Source organism: Camelina sativa, chromosome 9 (assembly GCF_000633955.1).
Source record: "Camelina sativa cultivar DH55 chromosome 9, Cs, whole genome shotgun sequence".
NCBI classification, from domain to species: Eukaryota; Viridiplantae; Streptophyta; class Magnoliopsida; order Brassicales; family Brassicaceae; genus Camelina; species Camelina sativa.
In genome coordinates, this window is record NC_025693.1 from 12,947,419 (window position 1) to 12,969,000 (window position 21,582).

The 21,582-nt window shown below is 31.5% G+C and overlaps 1 protein-coding gene and 1 pseudogene across 1 annotated transcript in view; one reads left to right on the top strand and one right to left on the bottom strand.

The window, feature by feature from the left end:
- The window catches only part of LOC104710910 (protein HIRA), a 7,523-nt gene extending 5,606 nt beyond the window's left edge, over window positions 1-1,917 (top strand). The window contains exons 8-10 of the mRNA XM_010427566.1: window positions 703-825; window positions 1,129-1,243; window positions 1,318-1,917. Coding sequence (XP_010425868.1) covers window positions 703-825; window positions 1,129-1,243; window positions 1,318-1,677 — 598 coding nt within the window. The 3' untranslated portion in view covers window positions 1,678-1,917. The remainder of the gene's footprint in view (window positions 1-702; window positions 826-1,128; window positions 1,244-1,317) is intronic.
- LOC104710912 lies at window positions 17,194-19,670 on the bottom strand (annotated as a pseudogene).

A 21,582-nucleotide genomic window follows, 5' to 3' on the forward strand; every position in this document is an offset into this window, starting at 1 on the left:
TCTCTATCTTCTTTGGTCTCTTCCGATGTCGATTTATCTTCCACAGTAAAAGGTATGCTCCAATTCTAGAATACATTTCTGGCTCCCCATCGTCCAAAACATGATGTCTCTTGAGGCACCATACTATATTTTGAAATGGATGGGATGGGCAATCCAGTAAAAAGAATGAAAACGAGTATTTACTAATTTGATCTCGTGGGTGACTTGGTAGTGGAGATACTAACTTGGTTTTTGAATGAGATGTTATGTCTTATAGCAATATATGAAGATAGCTTATTGGTTTGGACTGTTTTACTTACCTAGTGGAATCTGTTAAAAAATTTAACCCTGTGTGATGCGACAAGCTCTGTTGACACATTGTTACGATTATGCAGGAACGATAAAGGTGATATCTGTGAAATTATCCAAATCTGGTTCACCACTTGTTGTTCTAGCCACACGTCATGCATTCCTCTTCGACACGAGTTTATTGTGCTGGCTGAGAGTGGCTGATGACTGCTTCCCGGCCTCAAATTTCAGTAGCTCCTGGAATTTGGGCTCAGCTCCATGCGGCGAGCTTGCTGGTTTGCAGGTTGATGTCAGAAAGTACATGGCTAGAAAGCCAGGGTGGAACAGGTTGGGCTTTTCTTCCATTCCTTCGATGTTGGCCCTGAGATGGACCACCTATTCCAAGTTCTTAAAGACGCTTATTTCATTTTACAGGATAACTGATGACGGAATGCAAACACGTGCACATTTGGAATCTCAACTTGCCTCTTCCCTTGCACTTGAGTCCCCTAATGAATACCGTCAGTGTCTCCTCGCCTATGTGAGGTTTTTAACAAGGTATGTGCCCTTTTCTCATATAAAATCTTTCAGTTCAAATGTCTCATATAAAATCTTTCAGTTCAAATGTGGATACATTTTAGTATAAATAAGGATTAGGTCTCTCATTTGCGAAACTCATCCAAGTTAGAGGAATCTTTGGAGGTTTATTGGCTTTGTGAGGGCTTAAACATTTTATACCGAGGAGAAAATATATTCCCAGCTTCAGATTCGTTGTCGTTCTTTGTCTTGACAATAAAGTTCTATGTCTGCGTCTTTTTCAACTCTATCATATTGCACATACGTCAGTGTCTTTTTGTGCAGAGAGGCAGACGAGTCTAGATTAAGAGAAGTCTGCGAGAGCTTTCTTGGACCTCCAACTGGTATGGCTGAAGCAGCATCTTCAGACAAAAACTTGTCTTGGGATCCTTATGTTCTGGTAAATACTTTCTCTTTATCAAGGTCTAAACCTATTCCAAATCAGAATACTCCAAAACTTGCTTTAATTTCCAGGGGGTGAAGAAGCGTAAACTTTTGAGAAACGATATTCTCCCTGCAATGGCGTCAAACAGAAAAGTGCAGCGTCTACTCAATGAGTTTATGGATCTTTTATCTGAATACGAAGACGCAGAAACGGCAGATCCTGGCGCTAAGGGCTCGACACCTACCATGAACTGTGGTGGAGTCCCATCTTCACTGGATCAAATAGGCTCTGACCCTCCAGCCATGACAGCTACTACTCCTATGACAACAGACAATGACAAGCCAGTTTCTCTGGTAAATTCAGCGGCTTTGGAGATAAGTGTGTCCGAGAAACCGGGTTCTGAAAACGGGGATAGACAAGACCAGAACTCAAAAGACTCGGGTTCTTGAACTTCTCTTTATGTTTCTTTTGTATATCAAGCTCAGAGAGCTGTGTAAAGGTTCTCAGTTTAGGCGTCTTTTAAGATTGATAACAGAGAAAAATGATGAGACGTAAGAGAGGAATGTTCTCAGGTTAGTTATAGAGTGACCCGGTTTAGTATCCCATTATGAGTGAGATGGTATTTGTTTTAGTTTTATTTTTACTTATCACAAAATTAACAATATTTTGTATCAATCGGTTTTTATTTATTTATTTGTTAAGTCTTACCATTCTAAAATACAATGTTTTTAATTTTAACATACTCTGTTAACTCTGTCAAATGTCAAAGAAAAATGTGAAATGTAATTTTAGGCGAAGGTTCCAAAGCTCAAGATGATTGATTTATTGGCCATTATATGGGATATCTTTCAATGCTCAAACCAAGTGCTTAACGAAGTGACAACGAAGCTAGCAACATTAACAAAGTGTTTGTCGATAGCTTCTTTTGTTTCAGGTAATGAAAAGGGGAACCTACTTGGATACAGAGTAAATGACTACTTTTGAGGAGCTTGGATGATGCAGTCCTTGGCTGGACCGATCATTTTCATTTGAGGATAGGAGTTGCCCTGTTGGTTTAGACCAGAAATTAGTTACCCCCAATCGCGAAGTACTAATCATTTCCATTGAGTTAGAGGCTTTCACATGGTCATTCCCGGGCCCAAAAAAAAACTACAATGCTAATGTGGATAATACATGATTTTTATGCGTTCAATACTTATATGTAGGGGTGGGCAAAAAAACCGAAATCCAAAAAACCGAACCGAACCGAACCGAACCGAAATAATAGGTTTGGTTTGGTTATGGTTAAGTCTAAAAATCCGTTTGGTTTTCATTTTAGTTAAGCATTTGGTTTAGGTTTGGTCTGGTTAAAAACCGTAAAACCGAATGGTTTTTTAAAAAAATTTAGAATAAATTAGATATAATTAATTTCTCCAACTTATAACTTTAAATTGTATAACAATATCAATATTTTTTTTTCTTTATTGGGCTTATAGTTATTGATCTCTTAGTAATCTATCGAATTACAAAACTAAATTTGGATTCTATTTTTTTTTTTTATGTTTAGGTTTTACTTTTATGTTTATTTTTAGTTATGTATCAACTATCTATTTTTTAAAAGTATAAAATAACTATTAAAAACCGGAACCAAACCGAAACCGAACCAAACTGTGATACATATGGTTTTTATATGGTTCCATTTTTTATGAAACCAAAAAAACCATAAACCGAAAAAACCTAACCGTAACCAAACCGAATTACATATGGTTTCGTTATGGTTCTATTTTTATAAAACCAAAAAAACCGTAAACCGAAAAAACCGAACCTAAACCAAACCGAAAAACCGAACGCCCACCCCTACTTATATGGGACATAAATTACTGAATGTGCTTAGACCTTAGACTACCCAACTCCGACCCAAGGAAAATTAAAGGCCTTTGGGCAATTTTTTTTTCTTTTTAATCTGTATCATTGTTAATATTATTTTACTGTATTTATAATAAGTTTTTGGTGTTTTATTATAAATACAATTACTTTAAAAAATCCTTTTCAGAATTTTGTTCATTGGAATATGGGCTTTTATATCCCTATAATTTTTGGGTTATATCTATTTTTGGAAACAAATATGATCCCTTTTTGTATGTATCCTTTTTATAAAAAAATAATGTGAAGTAACCTTAGTGCAGTAGTCAATGGTAAGTTCTTAATGCAAAATGCACCATCACACCAGGGATCGAGTTCCACTTCCTACGAATGTAAAATTTTGGTTAATGGACCGGCCTATTGTAACCCAATGGTTGACAAAAAAGAAAAAATGAATACAATAGTATGTATTTTTGGTTCTAAGGAAAAAGTTAAATTAGGTAAGAAAGACTAAACAAGATTAGGTGAATTCCAAAAGTAAGTTGTTTATACAGAAAATAGCAAAATACTATCCCAAATTATAATAGAAATGACCATGAAAGTGATCTCTACATGACTACATGTAAAGATTGATTTTAGAAATTTCTGGAAATTATAAAGCTTTGTCAACGTTTTTTGAAATGGCTTCCAGAATTGTTTAATACAAAAATATCCAGTATCATGAAAATAACAGTTGAAGCCTTGCTTTGGCCACATGATAGTTAGTACGAAGATTTATGAAATTATTTTGGATAAGCTTATAAAATTATATTCGGAAAACTATAAAATTTGGTAAATAATTATATTTTGTAAGGACAATTAAGAAAACATGTTAACGTAAGAGAAGAAAAGATCATTTGATTATTTATGTTTTCAATTTTCTAAGATATTTTTGTTTGTTTTAGTTTAGCAAAGTCAACATCCTACTAGTTGGGAATACAAAAGAAATTAATTTCTGCGCCTACTATATCTTAATTATGAAAGATCGATCATAACAAATGAAAAAGCAAACACTCGTTACGTTTCAACTACCCCATCAATTAAATTTCTGTTATGACATTTTTACGAATTCCTTAATTATTTTTATAATATGTAAAGTACTTGTCATTTGAAAGGGATTTTGTAGTTTTGTTTTAAATTATGAACTTCCAAAATATCATTATGTCTTATATATTTCATGAATTTTTAAAAGATATTTTTTGGGATAAATTTTGATACTGCCAAATTAACCATATTGCTGACTTACACTCCCTCCATTTCAATAATGTATTGTTCACACATATTATAAAATAAAATAATTTTTCTATTTTTATTTTATTTAATACATTATAATTAAAATTCGTTAGATCAAAACATCGAAATAGTATGGATAAAACTGAAAACATTACAAACAATCTGTAGAAAAAACCTAATTCAACACTTACTATGAAACCAACTTTAGAATTTTTGTCATCGACTTGTGTTTGAGCTGTTAATTTTTTTTTTCTTTAATGAATTAGCTCAAACAAGCCGATGCTTTGAGCTGTTAAATTATTTTTTAATCCAATGATTTTTTTTATTAACATCATCAGTGTTCTTTTTTTTTGGTAGGCCGACATCATCAGTGTTCTTACACTAACAACTTAAATCTTTCCTTTTATTAATTTATATTCCCTCTGTTTCATATTAAGTGTCATTTTAGAATCTTCACACAGATTAAGAAAATCATTAAATTTTCTATTTTACCTTTTATCAATATATATATATTTTTTTCTATTAGTCAATACATTAAATTGGTAGGGATAAAATTGAAAAATTTAAGAAACATCTACCTTGGAAATACAAAATGACACTTATTTTGTAACAAAATATTCAGCCTAAAATGACACTTAATATGAAACAGAGGGAGTATGTTTTACTCACTTTGTAAGTCACTTGGCTTATATTTTACTCTCAGCTTATTTTTTGTGGTCAATCTCTTTTACATGGTTTTTACTATTCATTTTCTGGGTAATTTTTTTGGATCCCATTTATATATTTTTACTGTTGTTCATTAAAATGATAAATTTTCTGTTCGACTTATTTATAACGATCGAGTTAGTTATTCAGAAATAGAATATTAAGCAAACAAAAGCAAATAAAAACTATATAGGTTCAAATGGTAACAACTCAATTTAGCTAAAAATGATGTTGATAAATCTACCACAGTTTTATAGTAATTCATGGAGGAATATGACAAAGTAAATAGTAGAGTAACATTTTAGTTTACCTTTTTAAATTAGTTCCAAAATTATCAATTTTTTTTTTTGCAAAAGTCTAAAGTATCTTAAAATTATACAAATTACCGAAATAGTCGATCTTGACTCGAATCATGACCCAATTAGAGAGTTTGGATACTGGTTTAAGTACTCGAACTTCAACCAGCCTCGGTACCAAAAACATTTCTATTATATTACTGGTTTAATTTAGAAAACTAGGTAACAACCCGCACTATGTGCGGAATAAATCGATTTAAAGAAAATTATTATCCTAGATATAATATCTATTTGTGTCAAACATAATATGTAACTAAAGTTATTTATTTATTTATTCAAAGCTGCATTTTTCGTGTAAAAAAATACATTTCACCTGTGAAATCTTTGAATGTGTAAGAGGTTGTATGGTAGAGAAAATATTGATAAAATGTTATTATTTATTGCAACATGTCTTTTGTGTAGTTTAAAAATCAAATTCATATCGTCTTATGTTTTATTTTGTAATCATAACAATTTTGCATGTTTCTTATGTAACAAAAAAAACATATGTTAGTAACAATAGAATTCTAAACTAAAATTTCTGAAGATAATATAATTTATTGATTTAATTTTTTGGTTAGGCTATTTAAATCTTTTGAGTTAATATTTTTTATAAATAACCGATTATTATTAAAAAAACCATTATGAAAAAATTAATAAAATTCCAAAACCAACGCATTCATGTAAGAATATATTTCATCCGTGAAATATGTGAACGTGGTAAAGATAAATATTTATAAAATTATTATAATTTATGGCAATATATATATTTTGTGTGTTTTAAACATCAAATTTATATTTATCGTTTATCGAGTAACTATAACAATTTTGCATCTATATAATCACTCATTTAAAATATATTATGATTTTTTTGGGTACTAAGTTTATTTATAATGATATGAGTTATTGTCCCATTCCTTTTTAATAGCACATAGATGAATATACAATTAGAACATATATTCCTATTCGGTTATCAAATTTTCCATTTTTAATGAATAATCACACTAAATGTTGAGATTAATTAGTTTACATACTTAGATATATATAACTAATCACACATCATGATATCACCTAATTTGTTGTCATTTTTATATTTATTTATGAATATATATAAATCTATATTTTTTGGGTATTAAGTTTCTTTTAATGAATTGGAGATAATTCACGGGTAATATACTTCTTTCTATAATCAATTATAATAACTATTGAAAACTTGTTATTTAAATTATTATGGTAATAATATTATCATAAAAATTAACATTTCATTTTTATATGATTATGTTAATAAGTTATATGTTTAATAAGTTATATGTTCTTTATTTTTGTTAAATTTATATTAATTGATATGTTTTATAGCCTTTTTAGAATATTTTATTTATATTGATTTTAAGAAATTAATATTTATATTGATTTTAAGAAATTAATATTTATATTAATTTTAAGAAATCAATATAACTTTGACTTGTATATTTGTAAGTAAATTGTAGTGAAATTTTGTCTTAAAATAGTATGTAATTATTTAATTAGATTTAATATGTGATATTTAAATTTATGTAAAAAATAATGACATAACAAATTATTATTCAGTTAATTGTTTTTATTAATATAATGGCATGTTAATGTAATTAAGTAAAACATTAAGGGTAATTTGCTAATAGGTGCACAAAGTTCTGGTGGCGATACATCAGCTTTTTCAAGAATGTGCTTCTCAATTAATATATAAGGGATATATTAAATACTATAAGTACAAACCCTTAATACACTAATACACATTCAGATACCAAAAGGGACACTTGCAAGTTGTTACAAACTATAATTTCTTTTTCCAGCAAAGACTCGCTGAATATAATTCATATGAAATGATCTAACATCATTTTAAATCCACACAATCCACAATAATTCAAAAAGTATTATTATTTGAAAGCCGTGGACAAATCCAGAAACACATATAGCCACAATAAATCCCAACGAATCTACATAAATTTAGTTAATGGTTGTGATGATCGAGGTAGACAGAACAATGAATTCAAAATCTGTCATTACTAAGTTTAGAAAGACGTGCCAAATAAGATATCCGAAGAGTATATGGTTGAGATAGTGGAATATGTCCGAAAATGAGACGTTCTAGATTCATGGTGATTAAGATTAGTCTAGCTCTACACTATATGCATCACAACATGTATATGTTTAAGTGAGCATGGTTATGCGATTAATGTTTATTATGTGTCATGAGCTTTAGAGTAAATCATACTTGGATTATCCCTTTAGGCCATGGGTAAAAATGATTTATCTTCAATAAGTAAGTGTGGTTATGCGATTAATGTTTGTTATGTGTCGTGAGCTTTAGAGTAAATCATTACTTGGATTATCCCTTTAGGTCATGGGTAAAAATGATTTATCTTCAATAAGTAATTTGTTATTTTTGTTTCATGATGCAGGTGAAAAGTTGTGTTAGTGTGTGCGAGACAATCTTCATGAGGTTATATGTGGATTTAGGTGAATTTTATTAAAAATATAATAGATTCATAGATTTTCAAATACTTGTTTAAATTTTAATGAAGTATGTTTTTGAAGTTTTAAGTTGACGTGATTTTATTTTTCGATTGAGGTGTTGCACTCACAATCAAAATAGTCACAAAAAGTCAAAAAATAGTTATTATATGGATCATGCTACACATATAAAATAATTATTTGTACAGTATTCATCTTATCTTCTGAATGAACTTAACCTCTCGCAAAATATCTTGTTTTTTTTCCTTTGGACAGCCAAAAAAAAGTTGGAGGTAAGTATTCTCTTCATTTATTCTGAATGTGTAAGTTTCCTCGAATCTTCATATCTTCTAAGGTTTTCCGTGTCTTCAAACCATTTTTCGATTTAGCAGATTGCATAAAAATAAACAATATAGCATTAGACACATTCTTCTCCACAGCATCATATTAATATTGTGACGAACCGGCATATCCTAATACATAAGATAAAGACTAAGTTAAAAAATCAATTTTAAAAAGAATATGCAAGTAAGTTATTGAAATTTACAACACTCAAAAGTTTTATTAAAAATTTACCTTCCAATACGGTATATCAAATAGAATAGACCGTTTCTTCCACCTCTAGTTATCATTGTATTCATCGTTTTCCTCGTCTAGAGTCATCTCATCTTCACAGACCCTTTTTCGTTTTTTTTATAATTTTTTTCCACAAACGGTTTTCCAAACTCATTTATGAAATCCTTGAGTATATTAAAAAGTTCTGCTCCACTTTGAATTCTACTCGCACTACCTTCCTCCACAATGTTGTCAAACCATTTTTTTCTTCTTCTAAGGATGTCCAGGTCTAAGTCTTTTTCTGTTTCCCAAATAAACATGCTTTCGACTAAATTTCGACCACGTAAAGATGTATCCTTTCCACACACATTAGATGCCTATTTACCTTTCACTTTACACCTAGTTAATGTTCCTAAGGCAGGATAATCAGTGATACTCCACAATGACATTGCTTTAAGGGTAAAATTCTCCTTCATAAATGAATCGTAAACCACAATTCCTTTAGGTCAACTATCAAAGGAGTTAGATGGACGTCAATGTTGTTGCATGATAATGTAGGTCCCGGAATCAACAGAGTTAGCATTATATTTTCTGATTTCATACACAATGTTGGATGTATGTTGTAGTTAACTAATAACACTGGTCATGTGCTGTACGTGATGTTTTGAAGGGAGAAAGGATTCATCCCATCTGTAGAAATAACAAGGCAGAGGTTTCTTAATTCAGTTGAAAATTCTAGCCATTTATCAGTCACATTGGCCCAAATTAAAGAGTCCACTAGATGCCTTATTGTACCATCTGAACTAGTATTGTTGACATGCCAACGAATCTTTTCAGCTGTCCTTTTGGATCTAAATAGCTATCTCACTCTGTCTTTGATTGGAAAATATCTTAATAACTTGACTGATATCCCTTTTTTTTTTCCTCACCAGTTTGCTTATCCCTTTCCCATCTTGAAATACTACACCTTGGACAACTTTCCATAACCTCGTATTGCTCTGGTAAAGAATACAATCGTTCTTGCATGCATGAATCACATCATATCCAAAGCCAAACATCTTCAGGAACTTCATTATCCCATATGTTGATTTCAGGAGAATATTATCTGTGGGAAGCATATCATGAACCATCGTGAGAAGCTGATCAAAATAGTTCTCTAACATTTCACTCTTCACTTTGATGCGGTAAATCCCCGTACTTGCATACACCTTGGTGTAGTTGGGACAGCTGGAGTATATTAGAGTTTCAACATCTTCTAACTTCTTCCTAAACTCGGACTCTTCTTTGCTATCAACATCATCTGCCTGATCTTCAAAGTGGCTCATCGGCTGTGAATCACCATCAAAGAGAACAGTCCTAATCAAGTCATAAGCATCTAAGTCAGATTTCGGATCATCAGCTGGCTTATCACTCCAACATGAATTTCTCTTGTATTTCTGATCCAAACCCCTAATCACTAGATGATCCAACACTGTAGCTATCAACTGATGGCACAAATTGCAGCAATCTATATAGGGACAAAAAATCTCACGAGAAGTACCCAATCTCAGTGCGGATGTGTGACAACCCGTCCCGTTGACCCCACTAGCCCACTGCTAGCTTGCCCCCATAGGCCCGAAGCTGGCCCTGCAGGGCATCGATCCTAACCCCTCACCGGGCAAATGGAACTATTCATCCAAATCCACAGTAGGTTATTGGTGCGCCAGGCGTTCCTCGAACCCTGGTCCCCACCCTTTAACAACCTTCCCACAAGACAAGCTGTCACCAATTGATCTGCAGGTCATGGTATGATGTTACTCATGATTAGCGATGATAATAATTTGCAGAAAATAAACTTTAATAGTGCTATAAATTGCATACGTAATTTCAACCTATATAAAGTCTAAATCTCTTGTTTAGAAGAATTTAGGTATTATATGCTAATATACAGTATAACCATTACATTCATAGCATTAGAATTTACCTGGTAAAACTCATGCAATCTTTCTGTTTTTAGTGTTTATCTCACACACCTATTATTAAAGTTATATATACTTAACCCTAATTATTATACTAGAACCTTCGACCTCCAACTTGAGAGTTATGTTTTAGTTAATATTATTCGTAGAATCCATCACAAAATCATATAAATTATACTTATGATTATAGATCTACTAAAGTTTTAGTTTTATTTTTCTTGTCTTTAAAACCTTGAGAAAAAAATAAACACAAGGAGAATAATATACAAGTCGAGTATAACTATGTTTAAGTTATGCATAATGTTATTAAAAAAACCTCATCTAGTCAGGTTGATGGTTCATATATTATGATAGACATGCTTTTAGTATTGGTCAATTCTCTAATTAATCATAACAAATTTATATATGAAACTAACTCTAATTCTTTGAAAAACCATTTCTATTGCTTTTCTATTCAGTTTTATATGTTTATTTGAAATTTCATTTCATTTAAATATAATTCTTTGATATATATTATATCAAAATTTTTAAGTTTGGCCGTCGCAGAGAATTATGAGGCCACAAGCCCAAAAATATATTTAGGTCTGTTAAATTTTTTTTTTAATGAAAACACAAATAAATAAGAGTTTGAGGGTCGAACTCATGATATCTTAGACTCTTTTCCACTGCTTATACCACTAGGCTAAAAGAACTTTCTGTGAAATAGGGCCGCTTATAGAGCTATATATTTTGCGGCCACAAGCTGATGAATCAGCTTCATCAGCTTGTGTCTTGGGCCGGCTCTGACTGCATGTATATGATTACTTAGTTTCAAAATTCAAGTATTAGATTATAGAATGAAGTAGATAGTTATTCGTGATGGAAACCACGGGGAAATGTCCGCGTACTCTTTACTGTAATTTGATAGTTATAAAATAATAGTAGAAGTTTATTTGATTTACTCTATACATTTTATAATCTTTTACACTTAATTTACTTGGTTTCATCCTCTGATTTCAGTCCGTGTTTGGTACATGATACAATACTTAAATCTGTGAATCATATAAATTTAGGAAAATCCAGAAAATAAAACAAAACTCGTATTGAAGTGGTCATGTTTAGAAATCTCGATTTAATTTTTTGATTTTTTAGTTGTATATATTATATTAAGTAAAATATAACATTTGTGATATTTTAGATTTTAATAAGATGTCACTGCGTCGATATGCAGTGTAAAAAAATATTTAATAAATTATATATAATATATATTTTTTTAAAAATATAAGCAATGCTGTATCTTAGTTTAAAAATATACATGTCATTATTAAACGATTTAGGAATGTATATATTTAATCTTAATTTAATAAATAAAATTTAGTTTTATAATTGTTTGAAATAGTTTGTTATTGTTTCCTAAGATTTCTGAAACAATAAATGAAATCTGTTAAATAATTTTGAAAATATTGTTTTATTATTTATACATCAATATAAGATTTTCTTTTGTTAGATATTAAATTAATTAAAATGTAATGGTATTTTTGTAATATGCCACATAATAGTAGGGTTAAATTTTTAACTTACTTAAATAAGTATATAGAGATAAACAATACATAAGAAATCCCTAAGACTATTTCCACTTATTTTTAATTAATTAAAATAATTTCTGAGTGTAGAAGCACTCAAATATATAAAGCAAAATACGTCAGATAATCATAGACTATAAACATAATTAATTAGGTATTTTTAAAAAGATAAGACGAGATTAAAATAAAATTTATAATAATTATAATACTGAAGTTATTCTTTTAGTAATACTTTGTATATATAGGGGACATTTGAAAAATGTTCATTTTGCTACCTTTTTTAATTAAGGATCTATTATATGCATCATGTATGTAGTCAGATGAATAAATAGCAGACAATTTTTGTACATATTTCTCATGAAAAAGTGACATGATGTTGGTAATAAAAAAAGTTAGAGAATGAATAAAGAAAATAATGTACATAAAAGTAAAATTTCACTCTTTGAGTTGACACTTTTATTTTTACATATATTTTTAAAAACAATTGTAGTGAATGTTTAAAAATTATATAATTTTCTTCACAAAATACAATTTTCTTTCACAATCTCATTATTTTCATATTTTGAAATGTTTTATCTTATTAATACAATAATTTGTTCTAAAATTTAAGTGTTGACTGTAATTTAAATTACCTAGATTATAGAAACATTAAATGATAAAACATAAGAAGTTATAAATAGTTATTGCTTGTTAGAAGTTACAAATGATGATTGGTTAATTAAACTTATGAGTATAATTATGAAGTTACACATGAGTTTAAGAAATGATAACAATAATGTTGCATACTTATCAAGTTATCATACAAATTTCTAATTAGCCATTTTTTCAACTATCACATATGTTCTTTTAATTTTCTGGCTTTGTTTATCATTATTGTAAAAATCTACTAATTTTATATTACATTACGTAAGTAGTCAAGCTAAATGTACTAAATAATTAAGGGCTGCCTCTACGTGGCCCCCTGTAAAATAGGGTTTCAACTAGGTTACCCCTGTACTTTAAGGCTCTACCTATTTCCTCCTAGACAACATATATTCTTCCCAATTCCATCTATATTAATTCATTTCTATCTAATTAACCAAAATAAATTAAGCTGTAATAAATCAACGTTTTGCGTTTTAAAATTGATAATTCGCAATTACTGTACCGCGATTGGCTTAATCCGACCAAAAATATTAGAGCCGAAACATTATTTTCTTTATCCATTAAACCAAATCGATTTGGAGAAAATTTGAAATTTGGTCGTCTTCTTCTTCTTCCTCGATTCAATTTCTTCCCCGAAGTCAGATAAGACGAATTAGAAGAAGAAAACTGGCTCATACTTCCAGTTAAAGCGAAATAAACAAACGGAGAAAGAAGAAGAATAAATTGAATCGAGAAAGAAGAACTTGATTTTCTTGGTCTCGAGGAAGAAGAAGAAGAGAAGAGAAGAAGACGACCTAATTTCAAATTTTCCCCAAATCGATTTGGTTTTATGGGTAAAGAAAATAATGTTTCGGGTCTAATATTTTTTGTTGGGTTAAGCCAATCGCGGTACAGTAATTGCGAATTATCAATTTTAAAACGCAAAACGTTGATTTATTACAGCTTAATTTATTTTGGTTAATTAGATAGAAATGAATTAATATAGGTGGAATTGAGAAGAATATATGTTGTCTAGGGGAAAATAGGTAGAGCATTAAAGTACAGGGGTAACCTAGATGAAACACTATTTTACTGGGGACCACATACAGAACTTTACAACATTTTTTTGTTGACAGATTTTTCTTTTCTTACTATGTGTTTCTAAGCTATAATATGTATTTATGCTAATTTTTTTTATAAGCACAATACATAAAAGAAAGAATGCAAAATAAATTTTAAAATTATGTACAAAATACATTTAAAATTAGGGTGAGTTACTAGAATATTGCATAAAAGCTTCCTTATTACAAAAGTAACATACAATTGTTTGTAATTACTAGACTAACACATTGTACCTATTCTACCCCTGAAACTAGTGTTGGGAAAACACGTAATTACGGCTAATGCCATTAGGAAAAAAAAAACATTGGAAGTTGGGACTAAGTCTACCGATCCTTTGATGGTAGATTTATACACGTGGACTGATTAAAGGTGTACGTCAGATATTTTTGGTACACTTAGTTGTAGTCTTGGTACACTTATCGGTCACTGTAGATGGTACACTTAGTTGTAGTGTTGGTACACTTATCGGTGGACGTGCATGAAATCGATTCGGTAGATTAAGTTGGTAGAGGAATTTCTCTTTGATGATAGACTTTTGTTTTTAGCGCGTGTAGCGGAAAACGTAAAAGGGTGGGAAGATATTTATGGTAGACTAATGGCCTGTTACGACAGATTTTTGCGACAGCCTTCTCTCCTTACAGATATTTTTGGTATACTTTGTTTGTTTTTTGAAATAGTTTTCATAGTGTTATGGTAGGCTTCTTGTCCGTGGTAGATTTAGTAAGAAAGATTGACAGCTGTAAAGTCTTACCAGAATAACACGAATTTGTTTGAGCTGGCAAAGACAGTCTAGCGTTGCGATAGACTTATTGGAGGAAGATCTAAACAGGTTTGCTGTTCTTCCGATTAATGGTGTTCATGTAATAAAGTTTGTAGAAGATTCATCAATTGTGTTCTGTTTATCGGCCGGAGCAAACGTCTTTTTCCTACTCAGTTTCGGAAATCTTTCCTCTGGGTTCATCCATGGAAGAGCAAGATATCGTTATTGGAGGATCTATATAACTCACTTTTTATAGGTTTTTAATTTAGAAATCAGATGTTGAGATGAAAATCTATAATAGTTGAGTAAAAACCCCACAAGTGAAACCAAAAAAATAGACATAAGTCGTGAAAAAATCAAGTGAGGCAGGGAAAATTAGGGTTTTCAGTCGTATGTTAGAGGTAGAAGACGAGGATATTCTGGTAATTTCGGGTTCATTAAACCTAAAATCGAACGTGTACGTACATATAAACGTGTACGTACATATGAACGCATACGTACATAACGTTCTTGAGATTAGTGTACGTACATAACGTTCTTTTGCTTAGTGTCCATAAATCCGTTTTAATAAACGATATTATTGTAATTTTGTAGTTATCTTCAACATATCTTCTTCTGCAACCCTAGCTAATATTGTCGTTGTTGTTCACCGGAAATGGAACAAGTAAGAGATGTTACTAGAAAAAGTAAGAGATGTTACTAGAACAACCTATGTAATTCGTAATTGTTTATTTATTTATTATATTTTCGAGAGGTAATGAACAATAACCACACAAAATTACATTTTAACTATAGAGGGTAATATTTAGATAACATAAATATATAATACTCAGTTCAACTAGGTACAACTAAATATATATTTAGATTTGCATTTATATTTAAAATATGAAAATGATAATTAAGGTTTATACGAATTTCTTTACATATTGAACTATTAAAGAACTATGTTTAATCAACAATACAAGAATTAATCACTTTCTAATACATACTATCGTTTTCACATAAGACACTCTTTATAGTATAAGGAAAATTTAGTAAGTGATCACCTCAGGGCCGGCTCAAGAAAATTGAGGTCCCTGAGCTAGAAAATAGAAAAGGGCCCTTTTCCTTATGTTTTTCTGAAGTAAAAAATTTTGGACCATTTTTTGTGAAGAAAAAAAACAAAAATTTGAATGGACCCTGTGCTCTAGCACCTCTGGCACATGCCTAGAGCCGGGGCTGGATCACCTGAAATGAAGCAAAAGAGGTGAAAACCAAGTTTTTATGAACATTGTGTTATGGATTTACTTGTATATCTAATTAATAGTGAAAAGTTTTGTGGTCAAACTCAATGAAAAACATCCTTGCCTGTTCCAAAAAATTTGTACATGTTCAACCTCTCGTTACTCACGGCAGACATGTGGTCAGTTTTGATACGAATTTTTGCATACCATGAGAAGGTTATAGCTCACTTTATATTATCAGGAAATTTTTACGTTTTCTGTCTGTAGAAACCAGCTGATGAGATCCATGGTCATGTATGTATGTTAATGTCAGGTGGACTGGCTATACTTCTTGGCATTTGCTACTACAACTATAGGACATCATATACTCAATGTACAGTCTTTTCTAATCTTTCTTCAAGCTAGTACAATATATGTTGTGCACACATGGCTTCATCATCAAGTACAATAAAAAAATCATCAGTGGACTTATTCTTCACCATTTTTCCTATTTTCAATCTTTCTCAGTAATGCAAATCAAGAACATCGGTATTCTTACAGACAGGTATCAAGAAAAAACATTTTATCTCCTCAGTTGGATAGTTCTGCAATGACAGAGCATTATTACATTTTACTATAGAAAGGATCTAATTTTAACAAACAATGCTTAGGGGGTGGTATTGGACACCATATTGTGAAAGAATTTAATAGACAGGAATTAATGACAAAATAATAGATTTTCATATATTGTAAAGGATTTACAAATCTTTCTGTCTGATTCTAACTACTATATTTTATCAGAATCGAATAGAATTCTTAATAGAATTGAATATAGATAAAGTCTTCTAATTTCCCTCTAGCGTAGAAAATTAGCTACCAGACATAATGAAACAAACTTACACGTGAAGTAATCCTTGTTGAGTAACCGGGCTTATGCCCATAAATTTATGTAGGGGTGATAAACAACTTGTTAGATAAATGCGTTGTCTCTGCTATGTCTGTTACGTTCTGTTGCATCGATGAAAAAGTTGATGATGCCGATTGCAGAGTCTGTTACGTTCTCGCCAAATGGAGTAAATGGTGGTTTGAAAGAGGAGACAAAGAACGTATAGCCATATCAAGGGAGTTAAATCTTTGTGAGAACAGACTTTGCAAATTCAATTAATGACCAGTCTCGTGACAACTTTTAGATTATAAGCTTGCAGTTTAACAATCACGAAGCAAAGACATCTCTTGCAAAGAGTGAAATGCATAAAAGAAAAGAGAGAGGAAAGTTACGTTTACAACAAGAACTCCATGGCATCACAACCAATATCACCATCTTAACCAAGAATCTGAAGGATAGAACAAAACAGAGAATTGAATTTCAAACAGAGAACGAATTTGATGATACAACTGAATATTACTGTAATGGATCTTACATCTGAATACTGACTTGACTTCTAGCTCAAATACAGAAACATGAAAATCTTGAAGTGATCCAAAAACTTGTAAGATTCAAATACTGACTTCTAGCTCAAATTCAATTGTCAAGCAAATTGAAAACAAAACTGAATCAATCTTTAACTCAAATAATTGCAGTAGAATGGACAAATATATTACAGATATTGTCAAAAAATGAACCGGAGAGAGATTATCAGAAACTCAATCGTTCGTTCCCCACAGTTTTTTCGAAAGGAAGACATAATAAGACATAAATCTCAATGCTGCAACTAAAGTAGAGATATATAACAATAGATTCGTAAATAGAAAGGTTTTTAGATCGTAAGGTGGATTCATCAATCACAAGGGACAAATACAATTCTTCTTCATCTCTACCGCCAAGTACAGTCCCACTGCGACTGCCGCAGTCGTCGTAGTTAATCGCCGCCGGTGACTGTTCTTCGTGAATCTGGAGCAATCAGTCGTTAGTGAGTGGTGATTGTTCTTCGTGTATCCAAAAGGGAAGAACACATGTGAGGTTGTCTCTATATCTAACCAAATCTCGGCTTAAAAGGTCAGAATTCATTATTCACAATTTGCACTAACAATTCTTTCACATTCTTGTTAAATCATGTTGCTTTAAAAAATTCTATAACATCGAATAGCACTAGAATTTAAAAGAATGATTAAAAGCACTAATCCAATAACACCTGAATTGAGAAGAATTTATAAAACGTGTACACGAATAACACTGGAATTGAACATTCTAATAAATTCCTTCACATGCAAAAATGTTGCAATTATGCCCTCTGTATCCTACAAGAAAAGTTCTGAAAACAATAACAAAATCCTTGAACCAAGCAGTTTCACTCACCTGGAGAACAACTGTCGATGTAATGAAGCCAAATGCATATTCGCCTATTCGGGGATGCCTAATGATTGCAACTTCCTTGAAAGCTTGTGTATTTTGATCTGAACAGAGAAAGAACTGGATATGAGCAAGTTGAGATTAGAAAATTATAATTAACTTATAATGCTGAAAATGTAAAATAAGCCTTTTCTTAAGCGATACCAGGAGATATGGCAGTACTGTTCTGCTTAGAGGCGTTGTAGATATGACGAACAAATGGCATTCACTTGATAAACCACTCTCCTAAGTTCAGAACCGATGCTCCCAACCACGAAGACATGAACACCCCGACCAAGAAGATGAATGCTATGGAAGTCAAAAAACCAAAACCTACAAAACCAAAATCAAACTCATGTGAGCAACAGATCATATCAAGTAGTTGATTCGATAAAGAGGGACCATTCAAATGCTTACCAAATACGTTGATTCCAAGTTGTGCATATATTGGAGAGAAGAATCCATCCACAAAGTGAATAAACCACCATGTTATATAGAAAGTAATTGCAATAGGAAGTAGGATAACACTGCAAAGAGAAATTGGGATTTAAAACTATCAGCACAAATTCTGAATCTATGCCAACTACAATCAAATGGCAAAAAAATTCAAGTGTTGCTTACCAGCCTGTCATGAACTTCTTGGACGCCCAACCCCTAATGAACAAGCTTAAAGTCTGCAGGAAATAGCTAAAGCATCAGACCACAATGCTCTATGTTGTTATATATGCTTGAAAACATGAATGACCATAAACATCACAAGACTCAAGAATCGACAGATCCTAGCAAATTCATACTTGACTCAATCAGGAATTTACAAGCTTCTGCATAATAAAGACAAGTGTTTGGCTAGTTCACACAAGTTCCAGGAAGTGTTGTTTGGTGATAGATTGAATCTAGGGTAAAACAAGTTCCAAGATTATGAACTAAGGGGAAACAAATAAATCTATGAAGAAGAATAAATCTTGAAAGGAACTAAGAGCTTACTATAAATCCAATTCAACTGTTAATTAAGCATGAATCTTGAAATGAGAAAACGAAGAACAAGATTCTAGATCAGGAGATGAAACTAGACCTCGTGGCTGGATTGATGCGAAGAAGAAGAAGAAGAAGAAGAGGAAGAGGAAGCAGAAGAAGAAGGCTTCGAAGAAGGACCATCGTCTTTGTCGCCGGAATCAGCGACGGGAATCAGAAGCTCTCGATCTCTTTCTCGATTGGCCATCACAACCGCCGGCTTCTCGTCTCCCATCGCCGTGAAACTCAGGCGATAAGGAAATCAAGTCGGAGAAGAGAGAAATGCCGGTGACCAGTGAACGAGCGGAGAGGGAAAAGGTTGAGACTTTTTTGCCGGCGACTGTTCTTTCTTCTGAGCACAAAAAAAAAAAAGTGGCTAAGCTAACTCCAACTTGAAGCTCTCTGTCGTTTTTAGATTTTTCTCTCCTGATCTAAAAACGGATGCTAAATTACCCAAATTACTTAAAGATTAATAACTAGTTGTGAACCAAAAGATTGAAACTTTATTTGGTGGAGAAGTGAAGCTTCTTTTCTTGCATCCTAAAGGAATTTATCCAACAGTCCATTCTTTTCTTGCAGAATCAGAGTAAAGGAGGATTTGACAAAAATCAAACAAACATCGATTCAAAAAGAAATAAAAACAAAAACAGGAAAACAAGAGCAAGAACATAAGATCTCAAGTTTTTTTTGACCAAATTTAATTATAAATGGCATAAACCGTAATAAAACACACAACTCAGATATAAAAGTAATTTGCAAACTTTTATGTGTTATTCTAGTAAGACAGAAATCTCAACGTGTTAGTCTAGTAATAAACCTACTTTTATGCAATATTCTAGGTAATTTCCCTTAAAACTATGTACAAAATACAATATGCAAAAAATGTGTAGTTTCAATGATTTATTTGAATTTGAAGGTTTTTTTAAATACTTGCATCATTATTATATGCAAAATATTTTACCATATACAAAATCCTATGATTATTTCCATGTGATGTTAGTATGATTAATATTATTATAAAGTTTAAGTCAATGTTATGGTAACTAATTTGATTTGCATTTTAATGGTTAGGTTACATATAAATTTAAAAGGTATTACAATTTGCTTAATATCATGATTATATAATCTAATATTTTTAAATCTTAAAACAAATATTCGAGATCTCGAATTATGAATATTTTTATTTTTATTAACTAAATATTGATTCACATTAAATGTAGAGCTTAATTGTTTTGGAATCTCTTTAAAAATCAACATCTCCTTTCATCTAATATTCTGTGTGTGTAAACTTACTTATATTACATACATATATAGTAATTTATAATGTTTTAGATTTTATATTTATAGAAAAATGGATATTTTTAATGTATAAATATCTTCTTAACCTTTATCAGTCTCAATAATTTCTTACAACTTCATCAGTAAAAGATGTTCCTAATACTTTATTTTACTTATAATAATCTTAAATTAAAAAGAACGATCATAATAGTATAGTGATTAAGACAAATATTTTATTAGTAGAAATAAATAATATTTTGAAAAAGATGAGAAGAGTTAATATTGAGAATAAGTAACTATTAGAAGTTGAATTCTATTATAAATAACGTTAATAAATTATAAATAATACTTTCAATTATGTATAAGAAATATGTGCGAGGGACTTGCTGTAGTGTTGGATTCGTTATTCAGAAACTTTTTTTGAAAGAGGTGAATGCATGACTATAGCTGATCTAAACTTGAGATTTTCTGTGTTGGTGTTCAATGAATTGTGTGATTGAATCCCTTGAATGTTTGTATGATTTTTCTGCTCTCTGTGGCTTATTTTCGCTTATGTGGATGCCTTGGTCAAGTGAGAGGCGATTGGAGGTGGAGATCTAAGCTAGAGATCAAAGAAGAACGATGCTCGGCATCGGTGTTGGTCGACACTAATGCAAGGACATCACGAATACTCTAACGAGTGTCGGTCAAGACCATGTGGAGGGGTCGGTCAACACGAGCTATGATTTTTGGAGAATGTCGAGCAGGTGTCGGTCGACACCAGGAAGATGTCAGTCGACACTAGGAGGATGTCGATCGACACCAGGAGGATGTCGGTCGACACCAACCTTCAGCAGTGGCTGATCTTTGTTTGTTACCTGGTGAAACGACCGCCCCCTTTTTTTTCTTTTTAATAATAAGTACAACATATAATTAAGTTTCCCATACTACTTAATTGAACCACCCAAACCACCATTTCCTCATTAAACCAATAACAACCAATATGCACAGCGGAAACATACCAATAATACAGAAACGATACATCATCAATACAATAACATTCCTATCCAATCTATCCAGCAACCTATCACAACTCTAACCAAGGTTCCAACATAAATAATATAACCAACACCACACAAACGAGACCCTAGATCATCCTCCTCCTCATCGCCATGATTCCACGCTACACAATTTGCCTTTACCTGCACCACAAACACAAATTGAGATGCATGAGTATTTGATAAACACTCAGTGAGGCAATCCTCCCATCTACTGGGCTATACACACAAGCAATAAGATCTCTACATGCCACAAACAACAATCAATAAAA